This window comes from Anoplolepis gracilipes, chromosome 1 (genome assembly GCF_047496725.1).
Source record: "Anoplolepis gracilipes chromosome 1, ASM4749672v1, whole genome shotgun sequence".
Taxonomy (NCBI): Eukaryota; Metazoa; Arthropoda; class Insecta; order Hymenoptera; family Formicidae; genus Anoplolepis; species Anoplolepis gracilipes.
In genome coordinates this window covers 22,832,427-22,850,164 of record NC_132970.1, presented here as the reverse complement: position 1 = coordinate 22,850,164, position 17,738 = coordinate 22,832,427, and the positions used below count along the sequence as shown (strand labels likewise).

At 32.4% G+C, this 17,738-nt stretch overlaps 1 protein-coding gene and 1 long non-coding RNA gene across 4 annotated transcripts in view; one reads left to right on the top strand and one right to left on the bottom strand.

The window, feature by feature from the left end:
• Positions 1-17,738, bottom strand: part of LOC140669318 (uncharacterized) — a 235,773-nt gene that overhangs the window by 156,320 nt on the left and 61,715 nt on the right. For all 3 annotated transcript variants that reach the window (XM_072899050.1, XM_072899042.1, XM_072899060.1), the window contains exons 4-5: positions 11,267-11,312; positions 9,781-9,953 (exon numbers count right to left, since the gene is read on the bottom strand). In XM_072899050.1, the coding sequence (XP_072755151.1) occupies positions 9,781-9,953; positions 11,267-11,312 (219 nt within the window). The remainder of the gene's footprint in view (positions 1-9,780; positions 9,954-11,266; positions 11,313-17,738) is intronic.
• LOC140669373 (uncharacterized) lies at positions 4,828-16,514 on the top strand. The gene is made up of 3 exons (XR_012047332.1): positions 4,828-4,945; positions 5,408-5,445; positions 15,612-16,514. It is a non-coding gene; the product is annotated as an uncharacterized lncRNA (long non-coding RNA).

Below are 17,738 nucleotides of genomic sequence, written 5' to 3'. Positions count from 1 at the left end.
TCGCAATGGTTGCGAATCGCCGCGACAAACCAGATTTCTTCATGGTTAACTAGCAGATCATACCGGCCGGTTTTCACTGTTGACATTATCATACTACTCGCGTCTCTCTTTCCACGAGAACGTAAGGTATACACCATATGCATCTATTATACTATCGGTATTTATCGGATGTCAAATTGTCTTATCGATGACCAAGCGAGTCGCTGCGATCCGAGACTCATTCTCTTATAAGAAAATGTTGCCTCCATCATGTCAAATAGACAATTTTGTGTGCATGCTCTTTACGTATCTGTCAATTACCTTCGTGAAATTAATTGATAAGACGATCATATCGCTGTCTTATAGTCAATGGAATGAATATCAAGCTCTTATTTTCTTACTTATTTTCAGTCTCATTCTCAGCGTAACATGCCGATGCAAAAAGATGATGTTAATGATAATCTGTCGCTACAAGATTTCTTCGGGATTCCATTTTGCGCATTTATTTTTACTTACTGTTATATATATAATACGCATGACTGCGATGTTTCACGATTGTTCTATATACGAAATATTTATATATAATATTTTATAAATAATTATATTCAAAATTTTGATAGAACTTCAGTGTTGAAATAATATTTATAATTAACTAGAATTAGAATATTATAATCAAAGTCAGTATCAAGAATTTATTTACCAAAAGTTCATATTTCAGTTCAAATTTTCTTGTCCTGATAGATTTTATTTTTGAATTTTTTTGTTAATTTTATAAGTTTGTAAATTCATTAGAATTTATATTTCTAGTGTAAAGATCATTTTTAAATTATTTAATTTTTATATCATGTGCAGTTACAAATTTTTAAAATCCTATCAAATTATTCTCTAAATATTTACATTGTAAAAATCTTTCCGTATATATCTTTCCTTATAAAGGTTATGGCCGGATAAGCATACTAATCTTCACTGTAAAAAAAAAATTTTCCTCCCTAACTCTATTATTTCTTAAGTTATCGAGAAAAACGTCATTTTCAGTTTTTATCTTTTTTCTGTAAATATTTGAGATGATTCCATATCAATTTTTTTTCTGAACATTTATTAACAAAAGAAATACATAAAAAAAATATTTTTTTATTAATCTCGAATAAAAGCTTTTTAGAAAAAGAATAAAATTAAGAAATGGCTTTTTTAACATGTTCCTTTGCAGGTTCAATCACCAAACTTTTATAGAATACTCTTTTTATATGTCTCAATACTCTCAAATTTTTTCAATCTTTTCGAGTTGGTGCAACATAATGAAAAAAATAAAATAATTTTTTTTTTATTATTTTTGATAATAGAACGGAAAATTATTTATTTTTTTGTAATAATTATAATAGTAATAATAATAATTGTAATAGTTATAACTATACTGCAGGATAGAAATATTTTTTATGCAAAAACAATTTAAAAGTTGTATTTGTAAAAATTGTTTTTTAATAAAAATAAAAAATATTTCTATTTTGCAGTGTAATTATAACTATTACAATTATTATTATTACTATTGTCATTACTATTATAATTATTACAAGAAAAATGAATAATCTTCCGTCTTATTATCAAAAAACAATAAAAAAAGGATATTTTTTTTTTTTTTTTTTTACTATGTTGAACCAACTCGAAAAAATTGAAAAAATTTGAGATTATTGAGACATATAAAAAGAATATTCTCTAAAAGTTTGATGATTGAACCTCGAAAGGAACATGTTAAAAAGGCCATTTCTTAATTTCAATCTTTTTTTAAAAATCAAGTTTTTATTCGATATTAATAAAAAAATATTTTACTTTTGTGTCTTTCATTGATAAGCATTCAGAAAAAAATCGATATGGAATCATCTCAAATATTTACAGAGAAGAAAAATAAAAACTGAAAATGAAATTTTTTTCGATAACTCAGGAAACAATAAAGTTAAGAAGCTGAAATTTGGAGGAAAATTTTTTTTTTTTACAATGAGGAAACGACAGGTCAAGTATTATTTGAAAACTCGTCAGGGGCACTTTTTGTATGTTTATCCGGCTTTCACGTATTTCTTTAAATGAAAAATGAAAAATATTATCAGACTAATACTCTCGCATTGCAGCGGTAGACATATTCGAATATTCGTAATAATTGGTATTTGAACATGTTCGTTATTGCGCGCGAGCGAGGATTTAACTGCAAGAAAGGGCAAAGTTCGACCTGTCGACTTACGTCAGATTGCCGTGGCCAGATGATCATCGATGACGATGCGAGGTCATTCATCATCCCCGTGACACGATGCACAGAATCACGACATGTTACGTACAAGCGAATATATTGCGCGAACCGAGGAAACCGTTACCATCGCTTGGCACATTCAACCTACGGACTTACTCGCAAATTTCTCGGTACATAGTTTACGGTTAACTGCAGTTTACGTATGACTTTGCATCCCACGCGACGAAATTAATGTCCGTGTAAATTTCTGATAACTTAAAATTTCGACTCGGATAAATCTCGCGTATTAACTGCAGCGTTGGCTAATAATAACCAACTATCACTCACGTGTAAATCTCGAAATTTGAAATAAAAATGTTTAGCACTTACCGATACGATGCGGAGTTGTAGTTATTCCGTAAAATACAAAAAATATACCCCAACTATAAAGCAATTTAAAAAAATTATTATGCCCAATTATTTCTTATTTTTTCCTTTAAATAAAAATTCAATAAAAGAAGTTACATGTAATTTCTAAAAAATCTTCTTTTTTTTTAATTATAAGCTTGTATAAAATATGATAAATCAAAATTGAATTTTAACAAAAAAAATAATAACTCTTGAACAATGGATTAAAAAAATATATATTATATACATCTATATAAAAATTCACTCTATAATTTTTTATTAAATTTTCCAAAATAAAATCTAAAATATATTGTATAATATTATTATATAAAATGATAAGAGAAATAAAATATATCACTATTGCTGATATAAATGAATTTCATTAATAACAAGTAACAAATTAAATAAATTACAATTTATCCATCTCATGTTTTTCCACCATTATCTGATGCCTCTCTAGGTCTCCTCCTCCTCCTCCTCTCTTGTTAATCTATTGTTGTTGCTTCGTGACACTCTCTCACTCTCGAAAATACACGTTAATTACAATCACGCGCGCACGAATTATAATACAACACATAGCACTTAATATGACTTTCCCGTAAAGCGCACTTTATTATATTGTGAAAGAATAATGTGAAAATTAAAAAAGAAAATTGATTGCGCAAAGCCGTCTACTTGACACTCGAAAATCATATGATCAAATTGATGTCTCTTTCGCTACAGCTACTTTTGCTAATATCGAATACATTCTTGCTTTAGATCGTTTATTACTTTGTAACACGAATGCGAATAAATGTACTAGTTAAAAATTAAATTAAATTAAAATAAATAAGATAAATGTGCAATATGCGAATATATCGTCGCTTTACGCGATAGATTTCCATCAAATAAAACACACGTGTTTAACAGATTGCCGATAAATAAAAGCCGAATTTATAATTGATATATTAAAATACAAAACTAACAATATTATATTTTCAATGAAATACGTCACTATGTCACTAAATAGAAGTCTTCTCGTAATGACCAAAGTACTTGAAAATAATATCGACTCTTCGAAATTACGTGATTAATGCCATCATCGAGTTAATGGCCAATTTAAGGGCGCGATAATTGTTAATTGTAATAATCGTATAGAGATCACATTTTTCTTTCGATAATACGTACATAACACGACGACAAGGTCCGCGTCGTTACTTGTTCGTTCGAGTTTCGCTACGCGAATAACGACACAGTCACTATGTCGAGTAGTTTTAATACACGAACAACAGTCACCGCGCCTGCTCGTTCGAGTCTCACTACGTAATAATAACAAAGTCACTGCGCCTGTTCGTCTCACTCTCGCTACGTATAATAACAAAGTCACCAAGCGTTACTGTTTACATGCGGCGGCCTTGTTATCATTCACGCACTGAGCCTCAAGACAATCGTATTATTCTTTAAAATGGAATCGCGAAATTATTAAATATCAAACGCGATAATGATTAAAATTAGTGATTATTGATCTGCATAATTACCGCCATTTTCGCGTCTCGGCTAACTATTAACTCAATTCGTATCATATTGTGTAGCTCAGGATAAAATTGTCTATACGATAAAAAATTTTACATTTTGTATTTTTGCGAAATTGTCTTGTGTAGAAATTTTTGTGTCAAATTTTTAACATACTCTTATGTTTAATATAATATAACATACTGTCGTTATGTTATTTTAACTTTTCACCGTTTCTAAAAGTTAAAACAACACAATAACAAGTAAGTCTCACGCTAATTCACATTTTTGTGTTAATTTTTTACTTTTTATTATTTGTGTCATTTGTTTACATATTTGCCGTCTGTTAAATTAACATTAAAATTAGAGTGGATAAATTGGGACACGAGAAATGTGTTAAATTTAACACAAAATTTTTTACCGTGTATATATAGAATATACATTTATTAGCAATCACATTATAATACTACTAAAATAATAAGTGTTCTAAAAAGGAAACGTATTCATTAGCAACAAATATAGCACTACTGCGATAAGTAATGCGTCAATTTGGCCACGGAATTTTCAAGTGTCAAACTGATAATACTTTGCGCGATCGATTTTCACATCATGAACTTTTCACCTCGTTAACTTAAGCTCGTGGTTTACAATAATTTTTCATCGCAATACATATTACGTACGCTTAATATCTGTGCTGTAAGGTGCTATGCGCATATTGTTGTAATTCGAGCGCACATGATCGTAATTAACGTGTGTTTTCGCGAGTGAATACCATGAAGCAATAACAAAGAATCAACAAGAGAGAAGAAGAATATCAAAGGAGACATAGGGTGACAATGAAACAACTGTGAGGTAAGCAAATTGTAATTTATTATTTTTTGTTACTTTTAAAATTAACTTGCTCGTTTACATAATAATGATCTATTTTATATCATCGTGTATATAATGTAATAAGTATAATATTATATATTTTAAAATTTATTTTAAAATATTTGATAAAATATAGTTATAAAATTATACATGTATAAAATATACATTGCTCAAAGTTTAAAATTATTTATATAACATTTTATTATATTTATATTTATATATTTATATATTTATATGAAAATTAATTTTTTATTTATCTCTCTCTTATATTTTTTACATAAGTTGACACTTTAAAAAATTTTTGGAGATTATATAACTTTTTTGGTTAAATTTTAGTTTAAAAGAATGAATAAAATATTAAATTTTGCTTACAATAATTTTTGGAGATAGTAATTATACTGGATATTGCTTTATATATAATTTGAATATATTTATATTTCATAGATCAATGTTGTAAACTACAACTCCGCTGTTGTACATCGGTGAGTAAATTGAATTATTTTCTATCTTAATTTCGAGGAGGCGTAATAAAGGCTCTCAAATATTATATACATCAAATAAGAATATTTTGTAAGAAATTGACAATAATTCAACAGAATTGAGGATTGAATAAAGGTCAATTAATATACGTCGATACTGTTATCAATAAATAACCAGAGTGCAGATTGTTTAATTTAAATGTAACGATATTTCTACGAAACAAAGAAATACTAGTTGATACTGAAACAATCACCTTTTTCAATTTTTAATGTAAATAATTCAATGTAAATGATTAATTTGGAAAATTCAAAGTAACAAGAGAAAAAAATTAAAAAATTAATTTGAACTTTAAAGCACTTGAAGAGCATATATTCTTAATGGTAGGTACTACTTTCACAAAATTATCTCACCTTTACCTGCCTTCGGCGAGGCATGTATTGGTAGGATGAGGCCGTAAATCACTCGTCGACTCGCTACGATATAAAAGAGAAACAATGACTGATTCTAACGGAGTCACATATTGTATACATAGATACGTACCAAATGCTGCATAGCTGTACCTGCATATAATGATAAAGATGTGCTACTTTTAAGCGACATTTAAATTTGCTTTTGTCTTTAGGAAAATGTCTTCTATATATACAAGTATAATAAAAATAACATTTAGAAAGATGGAAAACATTAAAACACATTTAATTATACATATATTCTTCTTTAGAAATAAAAATCATAAGCTATGTATCAAAAAAAGATGACTTCCATTAAATCGAATTATTATATTAAATTTAGGAAAATGTCTTTTATATACAAGTATAGTAAAAATAACATTTAGAAAGATAGAAAATATTAAAAGACATTTAATATTAATTATACATATATTCTTCTTAAGAAATAAAAATCATAAGCTATGTATCAGAAAAAGATGACTTCCATTAAATCGAATTATTATATTAAATTACTATATTAAATTTACTCCTAAATTTTTAAAAGTACATAATAAGATATGATGATATCTTGGAACCAGGAAAAATTTGTACTATTAACCGTTAATATATTTACTATCTGCAACAAGAAATTATGGTGTCGAATCGCATCGTAGACGTCAGTGGGTCAAAAAAAGAAAAATATTTTTCCGCAAAGCATTCCAAACGCATATACACTTGGATGTGTGATTTATGTATTACATAGCGGATAGCTGTAATAAGCCGCAACGTTATTTCGCGCGTAGGTGCTCGGGAGATCAAGATCAGCGTTTCATAACGACGTACCGCAATTTCTTATGTATCCTTGCCGCTATTTCTTGAGCTCGCGACGATATAAGTAAATAATGTATCAAAACGCGCAGGTATAAACCTCGCACACACTCACACACACGCACACGCGCACACACACACACACACACACACACACACACACACACACACACACACATACAGACACATATATATACGAGTACCTGTGCCACAAACGAGTACCGCAAACCGTTGTGAACACCCACGTGTAACAGGGCATCTCGTAATCTGCTGGACGGTCTCGGCGTAGGCAGGGTACTAGTAGCTTGCTTGTGTCGCGGTTACAGGTGCAGAAACAGTCAGGTGAAATTTCATAGTTGACATTCCGGGTAAATCTGATAACGTAACATTTCAGTAAACCGCGTTTAAACGTTTCTCACTTAAACCGTCGTCGCGCGAATGCCTCGAATTACAAAATACGCGAATTATACAGAAGGCGCCTCTCGAAAACTCGTTTGCAGAAACGCGTTTCGCGAAATCTATTATATTTCCCCGAGCGAGAGAAAAAAGAGAGAGAGAGAGAGAGAGAGAGAGAAAGCAGAGATAATTGCGAACCGCGATATATATGTTGTATTATCAATAATTGCAAAACTTCATTATGAAGGTAATTAAAAGCTCGGCTAGCAGGATAAAGGCGGTGCTGAAGGTTTCTGGATTTCAAATTTAGATAACAATGTTTGCCAATAAGCAAAACCATATTTGCAGACACTTATCAACGTCGAGCACGCATTAGATGCGCGCAGATTCCTCTCCGTGACTTACAAGCTCCGAGTCTATATTTCAGAGGGTGTTAAAGTCGCGTCCGTTTGATTTCATCGCACCTCCGATCATTACATCCGTTACAAGCTGTCACATAGCTCATCTAACGTACGCATTGCGTTCTCACCGATACGCGGGAAGAATTTTTTTTTATTTTACAATCAACCTATCTTGGTAGAATTAACTCAAACTGCGCGCTTTCTCAATCGGTTCGAGGCATCTAGATGAATAGATGTTTACTTTTTTGTACAGCCATTGACAAAATTATTAGGCACCCTTAAATTTTCCGTATTTCTTATTTTGTTAATAGTATATAAAGACTAAAAAGATTAAAAAATTTTTAAAAACTATCGATAGCACTTTAAAGTTGAAATTTCAAGCTTTAAAATGTTTTTTTAATTTTTTGCCCAGTATCGACAACATCATGTCTGAAAAAGACAAATGTAGTTTCAAAATTATGTATCTCGGCTAAAAAAAAATTGTAGGAAAGTTTAAAAAAAAAGTATTTTGTAGGCAAAATGTTGTAGTTTATGGAACTTGACTTAAATTTTTCGAGAGAAATTTTTTTACCGAGTTGCAGAGTGTCAAAAATATAATAAAATTTTAAGAAACAAAACAATGTTCTTTTTTAAAGCACAGAACAAGAAAAATACAAAAAATTTTTTAAATTACCGATAACAACTTTAATGCGTTATCAGTACATTAAAAAATTTTTGTATTTTCCTTGTTTTGTGCTTTAAAAAAGAACATTGTTTTGTTTCTTAAAATTTTATTGCATTTTTGACACTCTGCAGCTCGGTAAAAAAATTTCTCTCGAAAAATTTAAGTCAAGTTCCATAAACTACAACATTTTGCCTACAAAATGCTTTTTTTTAAACTTTTCTACAATTTTTTTTAGCCAAAATACATAATTTTTGAAACTAAATCTGTATTTTTCAGACATGTTGTTGATACTGGGCAAAAAATTAAAAAAACATTTTAAAGCTTGAAATTTCAGCTTTAAAGTGCTATCGATAGTTTTTAAAAATTTTTTAATCTTTCTAGTATTTACAAAATAAGAAATACAAAAAATTTAAGGGTGCCTAATAATTTTATCAATGGCTGTATATTTGTATATAGATTTTTTTTTACTAACATATCAACTGGTTTTGATATATCTTTCACTAATTTCAAGTTAATCCTTACATTTACCATCTGATAGTTTACCTTTATTGGTAAAAAAGATAATTGTTTTGTGAATTGACTGATTTTTTAAATTTTATTTAATTTTTTTTATTAATCGAGAGACTGATCCGCTTTCATTGCACGTTCGCGAGAATAAAAAGGTCGAATCGAAAGGTTAATCGAAGATGTTCTCTCGCGTACAGTTGCGTCAACGGCGAGATAAGACTTTCACTGGAGAACAGAATGTGCAAGAGGGAGGAAACGAAACACGCGGTAGCTTTTACTCGCTACTCGATTGCACTCTGAACAATTCGGCCAGTTTGTAAAATTCGGTCGGCTGTAATTTAAAAACAGTCTCCTACATTCGGCACGTTTAAAAGACTCGTGAAACAAATTAACGTAATTAAGCTTAATGACAGCACAATTAATTAGGGAATGTATTTTCTCTTCAGCGAGAAAGAATTTTACTTTTCTCTTTTTCTTTCTCTTGGAGCTCACTATTCTCAACCGGTCTCCAATTTTTTCCTTAATCGTATAGTATTCAAGATTGGAATTATCGAAAGTGACGCATGTAATCATTATTTATACAGCCAAATGTTTGTTAATTAAGCATAATCTTAGGCTTACATTATACGTTTGGTATCAATCAAGTCAATTAATACTATAAAAACATAACATTCGTTTTTAAATTTTATTTTATATAAATGTAAATTTTTAATCAATTTAATTTCCACAGATCTCAGTATATAGTTAAAAAATCGACATTGAAAATTGTTTGCGAAGATTACCATAATATTTCAGTAACATATAATGATCTTATGTTTTTATTTCAATGGCAATTAATTTAAATCATTGAATGTTATAATTTTGTCAACATCAACATCAAAATGTTGTATTGAAATTTTATGCACTGTAAAAAAATTGTCTAAGATTTTAGATACATTTCTGTCTGAATTTTCAGATGTAAATCTTAATCATCAGAGTTGATTTTCTGAGTTCAAAAAAATATCTGAAAATTCAGATACTTTTCTGAAAATTCGGACGGTATATCTATAAAAAAAACTTTCGACACTTTGTGTTTGTCTGCAGTTATTTTTTACTGTGTAATTATTAAAAACTCACCGGTAAGAGAAGTAAGGACAAGGGCGAATGTCTCGCGGCCGCTTGTCTAAGACTGAGAAAGTGCAGCAGAGGGTCCTCGGTCGCTCTTAGCTCGTCCAGTGTTCTTCTGGCCTCGCTGTATCTCTCCAAGTATTCCCAGTAAGAGTTCCAAAACGTGCCGGGAAATAAGTCACCTGTTGACAGCGTACATCGTCGTAATTAAAATTTGTCCGTGTCGCGTAAAAAGCACGGAATTCCGTTATTAAATTACACGAGATTATCTTTCCCCGGTCATAAAATAATTGCGCGTGTCGTATTACACCGTGGAAGGTTTTATGCTCTCCTCAATAATTAATGGCAACATTCTACTACACGCGTGATCACTCGATGTAATAAACGCACGTGTTAGAAAATAAAATAGAATAAAATAAAATGCTGAATGTCACGTCTAATGCGATAAAATGTGACATTAAAGGAAAATTAATATAGAACTGGAGAATTATTAACGCACGTTATTTCGCTCCGCTCTTCGTCGAAGATTCCTTGATTTTTTTTTTTTTTTCTCATACTGGAAACTGATTTATCTTTAAATTTAACATTTTTACCCGCGTGTTCTGTCTCCCGTGTCATGAAATACGGGCTGCACTGTGTAATTCGCGGATTCAACGCAGACTGCGTCGCGAATTTACGATAGTCCTGACCCTTCTGTTCGCGCTAGAAATTGACATCGTGCAATTAAGTATTATTCTCAAAGCGGCCGCGTCTAAAAAACGTGTGAGAGGCGCGCACGTGCATCACAAATAAACGAAAAAAAAAAAAAAAAACTGCACGCGATATCGTGTTTCGAGATAACGCCGTGAACGCTCGAATAACACGAATAAATTCCTTCCGTGGTGTACATACGCACGTATGTTACGAGTCGCGATGCCGATTTACGATCGTCGTCGCAGTCCCGTACGATAAAAGACCGGCGAGCTTATTAATGTAAATTCGAAATGGCCGGTGATAGTGATTTCACGGTAATAGCGGCATCGCGGGATGAAAAATACAGCGGCGAGAGTATAGGCAGCATCGGGAACGAGTTCGATTCGCGAACGCATAAAGCATGGCAAATCTCGATCGGGAGAACTGCTTAATTAGCGCGTCTTTTTAAGCATGGCGTAATCGCTCCTGTCGATCGCTCACACTGTTTATCACGCACGTTTTATCGGGAAACGCAAAAGAAAATAAAGGGGAGAAAAGGCGCGCGCGCGCGCGCGCGAAAGGACGAGATGTGCGCGAGATTATCGGAGGAGAGAGAAGGCATGGTCACCTTGATAAGAGTTCCACTTTACCAGTTTCCTAAGATATGCAGAGGACCGAAGACCGCTTGCCTCGACCACTCTCTTGTGGGGCATAATAAACTCGTTAGGGTCGCTTGACATCATAATCGATAATCGCGCACATATCTAAGAAGTTCCCGCATATATAATATATATATTGTACATATATATAGTGTTGTACTTACTGTGCTTGAAGGCACCGCCGTCCCAATTCTCAAGTATGCCACGGATCTGAAAGGAAATAAAAAGGACGCGAGATAGAATTGGTTTTTAAAATACAATGGCCAACAATACGGGTAGAGAAAAAGACTAAGCGTGGGAATCATGTGTAATATGTATATAACAAAAATGACTTGAGTTCAAGGTATAATCACCGCTTCCAGATTTATTATTTTCAATCAGTCATTTTCATCGCCACTTTTTCATTGTCACTTTAGCTTGCTTTTTCACGTGCTTATATTAAAGCAAGATGTATAATAATATACAATTATATATAATAATATACAATAATATATACTATATACAATAACTAATAGTATAATAATATATAATAATTATTATATAATAATATAGAATAATTATTGTACTAGATATTATTAAGTAACAAATTCATCACTTATTATTTGCAAGAATACTCGAAATATTTACCATAATTTTCTTAAGTTAAGCATGTGCCAAAAAATTATAATTAATTAAATATTAATAAAATCTGTCACAAATATTAATTTTAATTTCATCTAATGTGTTGTTTATCGAGAAGAGGGAAAAATATTTTAACTTTATACTTAATAAAATAAGTTTTTCGCATCTCTTTTTATATTGCATAAAAAATAATTTTTCCTGACTATCATATTTCATTTTTTCGAGTTCGATAATCTTCTCAACAGTTATAAATAAAATAGTTATCCTGCTGATATCGCATTGCTCGAGCATTTTGACCGATCATCAGGAACATTTGTAGTCCGATGATAGGTCAAAGAACTTTAAACGAGGCCAGAGCATGTCCTCGAGAGAAGCGCATATTTATCGATTGACTTATGACGCAGCGTTATACTCAATCAGGACATCGTTCAGCGGAGGAGATTCGATATGAATAAGCTCCGGTAATCCTCAAGTTCTTTTTTCTATCTACGAGAACAACATCGATAACGTTTATAGTAGTCAGCAAAGCCGGCAATGTAAATTTGACGCAATTTGCACTCGCATAAATCGTTCTTTAATAATAATCATCTTACGATACAGTTGTAGAGAAGACAAAGACGGGAAGAACTCTTCACCGTACGACCTTTCGATGCCGCGGATGCGTGACTTCGCGCTCGCGCGATGATAATAAAATGGAAATAAACCGGTCCGCCCGCGGAAAGAATAGCGCGATGCATCTGGCACGTAGTAATTAATTTCGCCGTAATAAACGCGCCGCGCTTCATGAAATTGTATTACACGGTTTTGGAGCAAGAAGCGCCGCGTCGGAGAATGAGTTGGTAGTTTTGTCCAAGGCGCACGTACTCGTAGGTATGCAAAAGAGAGTGATGGACGGGATGCAGCGCTGCTCAAGGTCCTTCAACGGCAAGGTCTTCCAGGCCACGCAGAGGCGGATGGAAATTATCGACGAGAGTCAATCAGCTTGCCTCCGAGCTACGAATACATATCTATCGGAGATACCGTGTAATCACAATAAAACTGCCGCCGCCGCCGCCGCCGCCGCCACTGCTACGCGTATACGAGAGAGCTCAATTCCTAACAACCAATTTGTTCCGGTTTAATTGCTACGTCTTATGTGTGCTATATCGCAGAAAAGCAGAGCTCTTCTGGCTTTAACGTAGCGGCCAGGCAACAATTATCGCGATAAATTGTACGCCGATCTCTCGAGTGCACTTGAAATTTCAAAGGGACGGAGCTGCACCGCATTCTCTTCGCACAATGCCGACTGAGAATAAAAGTAGAGAAAATATGAGAGAGTTTCTCTCTCGTCGCTGGAAATACCTTTTGATACTTCATTCGGGTTTTATCGATGATTTTAAGATTCTACACACACAGGGTAAAAAATTTTGTGTTAAATTTAACACATTTCTCGTGTCCCAATTTATCCGCTCTAATTTTAATGTTAGTTCAATAGAAGGCAAATATGTAAACAAATAACACAAATAATATGTAAAAAAATTAACACAAAAATGTGAATTAGTGTAAGATTTACTTGTTAATTGTGTTGTTTTAATTCTTAGAAACGGTAAATATTAACTCAATGCAGAAAAGTTAAAATAACATAACGACAGTATGTTATATTAACATAAGAGTATGTTAAAAATTTAACACAAAAATTTCTACACAAGAAAATTTCAACAAAAATACTAAATGTTTTTTACCGTGCAGTAAAAAATAAAATGCTAATTTTTACATTTTTTGCATGTCCCAGAAAGTTCACTCTTAGGTTAAAAAAAACTAATGTTATTTATTGACAAATTAGAAATGTTAACTAATTGATACAAAACTTTACATTTACTTTTTGTTACTGTAACTTTAAATGTAATGTAAATATAACATACAAATTAATTAAAACATAAAAGGACAGTTATAATAACTCGTAAGAAATGTTGATAAAACATTTTAAAGTTCATGATTATTTGAAGATTTATTTTAACTTTTCTTAGAATGTTAGACCGATTTTGAAATATGTTGATTATTTTTAACAATTGTTAAAAATATTCAAAATAATATTCCAATTTCTAAATAATATATATACAAAGTGTTAAGTTATGAAGTTGACATATAACACATGAAAATCTTATAAAAATAATAACATATCAGCTGTATGTTAATTTTATATTGAGGTAATAATCGAAACATGGTAATAAATAAAAATTTTAACATATAAACGCACAATTTTTTACTGTGTATCAAATAATAAACTCACATATTTTTATCTTAATGCAAACGCGAGTCTTGCAACAATAAACACTATCTTGCTTCTTTTGATTTAATTGAAATTACTTATTGCGTAAATTTTAAAAGTATGTAATGATACGAAGTTACTTCGTTGTACGAGTGTGTATGATAAATTAATCATAGATTAATTAAAGGATAAGTTAAACGTCGGATTAGAAAACATCGAAATTGACTTAACTGTTACGAGAGGTCGACGACCTATTCTTCTATCCGAACCTAAGGGATTAGAGGAAACGACGACATGTTGAATCTCACTATCCCACATATAACGAGCGATAAAGCACACCGGATAAAATAATTTCTGAAGAGAAAATCTGATCTTTGTTTCAAAAGAGATTCAATTTTTTGGACATATAATTTATAACATTAAAATTATCCAATAATTTTTGTTTATATTAATATTTTATGATTATCATATGTACATCAATAATTATATGTTTAAATAATTTTGATACATCTATATGTAATCATATGATTCTTTTTTTTCAATCTGAATATTTTACAGTGATTACGTCATTTAAAAAATAATAAAAAATATGATAATTGTCTAAAGTACAAAAGAAAATAGTATTTATATGCACGTAATGTTTATATAATATATGTAATATTTACATATTATATTTATATATAATAGTATTTACGTTTCCTGAATGATACGCCTGCAGCATACTTGACATGAGTGCATAATTAAAATGTTTATCATAGCGAAGCTTTCTGTAGCGAGAGACGTCGCATTCTATGCAACGAATTCTTATCGTGCCGTCTCGACGGTGAGTATCACGTGTTACGTATCGATAAGTCACTCGACTCGGCCGAGAAAGAGAGAAAGAGAGAAAAAGGGACGATACTACTCGGCGTGAAATGAAAAAGCCAATGCATGTAGTATAGGAGCAACGATACGTGCGTTGCATCGTCACGTCATTGCCGGTCGTCACGATGCGTTGCGTCGGCGTGTCGATGCGTTTCTTATTGTCAGATACGTATCTATGTTAAGCGCGCACGCACTATGTGCCTCCATGCATTTATGCATCGCATTATACGCGCCGACGACGAGGATGGGTACAGGGTGACCCATTCGTTTTCGAGGCTGTCGAGAGGACGGAGTAGAGGAAGTATCTATGTCTCCGGCGGCCATGAATTATTTATGCATGTTCGGTCGGAGATCATGGCGCGCCGCATCTTTCACTCTCTACACGAATATATGAAGCAGAAAAATATATAATTAATAAAATAATTAGACAGGATCGTGTAACATGCGAGCGCAGTTATTGGAAATCAGTTATTTAAATACGAAATACAAACACTACGGGAGCATCTGATTATAAAGTCGTGTAAAATAATGATTAGATGTCAAGTGAATTAATCGACAGTGATATATACAATATATAAGATATAAGATATTAATTAAACACTATTAATATATAATTAATTAAATATTTGATTACATATTAAATAAACTCCTAATGAAAACCTTGTTCGATGCACACGCGATTTGGCTACGCGAGATACATATAATGAACTCAACTTGTAACGATGTAATGGCACATCAAACAGATTTGAAAGCGTTTTTTTTCGATTTTTTTCTAGCGGATAAGACAGATAAAACGATATGGCCCTACTTCGTCAACAAATTAAAGCACGTAATGGAACATGGGACACCCTGTATGATGAAGGAGCAAAGACGATACAGTCGCAAAGTCTCTCACCTATCCCTTGATGGACGTTCGATTATCGATAATCTCGACCGGCATGGATATTACAACGGACATCGCGGCCAATTTTTCGCTCGTGCTGCCTCACTACTCCCGGTCGCGCGAATACGCAGATGCATTCCTCGGAGGCGGTTTTAATTATACATCGCACGCGCATACTCGTCCCTTCGGCCCTGCCGCCCATCTAGGACGATGACGACGACGACGACGACGACGACGACGAGGACGAACGGAGGGCGTGTCCAAAAAAAGCAGGTCGAATACTCCGCGCGTTATTAGGTGTCTACTCTATGCGCGTAGGCGTTTATCTCATTATTATTTTATAATCGCCGGGATGGTCACGAGGTTCGTCTTTTTTTTTTCTATCCCTTTTCTTCTTTTTTTCCCCGCGAGATTGACGTTCGATAAACGAGATCGAATGACGCACCTGCAGTACACTTTGTTTATGTCGATTTATCAGCTATCGATACGCGATCAAATGTTCCTTTATTTAATGTTAATAGCGTTTTTCACCTCGATACCACAAGAGTAGAGATTAATTAAATACTAGTCAGTGAAATAATAAATAACCCTTTCCCGAGCATTTTTATGATACGATGACGAAGAATAACGCGTAATTGGGTCACTCCGATTATTTTTATCGTCTCTATCATCGTTGCCTGCCAATAAAACGAATATAACTTGTCGATGCCACACATACGTACATACACATGTTATTAATATTTAATATCCTAATCAAATATGGTCGAGCGATATAATGTTACAATTTCATGGTTTATCAAGATAGATTTAGTATATATATATATATATATAAATATAGAACTAAATTAACATATATAGAATAAAAGAATGCTTAATAATAATCTTTCCACTATCATGTCAAAATATATATGGTATTTGTTAATGATTCCATAATGTTATACCTATTTTATTAATTATAATGTAAATAATATTATATTATTTCGAATATAAGGCTCTTAATATTTACAAACAAGCAACTATTCACTGAAAAAAATATTTTGCTAATGTAGATAGATTTCTAGAAGTTTCAATTAAAATTTATCGCTACTTTTTGTATCTGTTAGAATATTGTTTGTCACGTATAGAATCTATAACAGCAATATTCTAGCAATACCTCTAGAAAAAATTTAGATCCCATTGCCAAATATTAATCACAAATATAATTGTCCTTGAGAATAGACCTTAAAGATAGGCGTCACAGACAAATTTTCTGTCCAAATTACACTAATGGTACAGATATAAATTTTGTTTCCGTCATTTCAATTGATTAAGTGCAAAATATATACAGTATCACACTATTTGCTAAGAATTTATTTGTTTCAGTTAATTTTTTACATACATATAGAAAATTTTTGTTGAAGTTGCAAGATCATTTTTTTGAGTGTCAATTTGGCGAATACGAGCCATACGAGCCATACGAGCATATATTTCTTAGAAATTAATTTTTTCCGGGAATATTTTTCTCGTCTACGTCTCTTTAGGGGTAAAGAATTCTCAAAAATGAGAATCTATTTCTTGGTAAAATACACCAAGTAAAATACGTGCCCTGTGCACGTTTCAATTTTCGCGGAAAAAATTAATTTCTAAGAAATTTACGCATTAACATCCGCGTGTGACTCTTATTCACCAAGTTGGCATTAATTTTATTATTAAAAAATGATTGCGTTGCGATGACTCGGTATTATTTATTCGTGTCGTGAAAGACAAACGCACTCGAGACCGCATTTCTCGTCGCACGTGGCCGTCAATTCTCTCTCGAATTCATGACCCAGACTGCGGCGCCCACGTGCGGCCGGATGTGCGCCTCCTTAAACCGTTCCACTGCCGAATTAAACAACGAGTCTGAGCGACAACGCTGATCTTCGACGCCATTCGTCATACGGACGTATCGGAGAAAGTAGATTCGCGTATCTCGTATAAAAAAAACCGTCTCTTTCTCTTTCCGAACGTCCCGTCCGTCGCGTCCCTTTCTGCACGACCG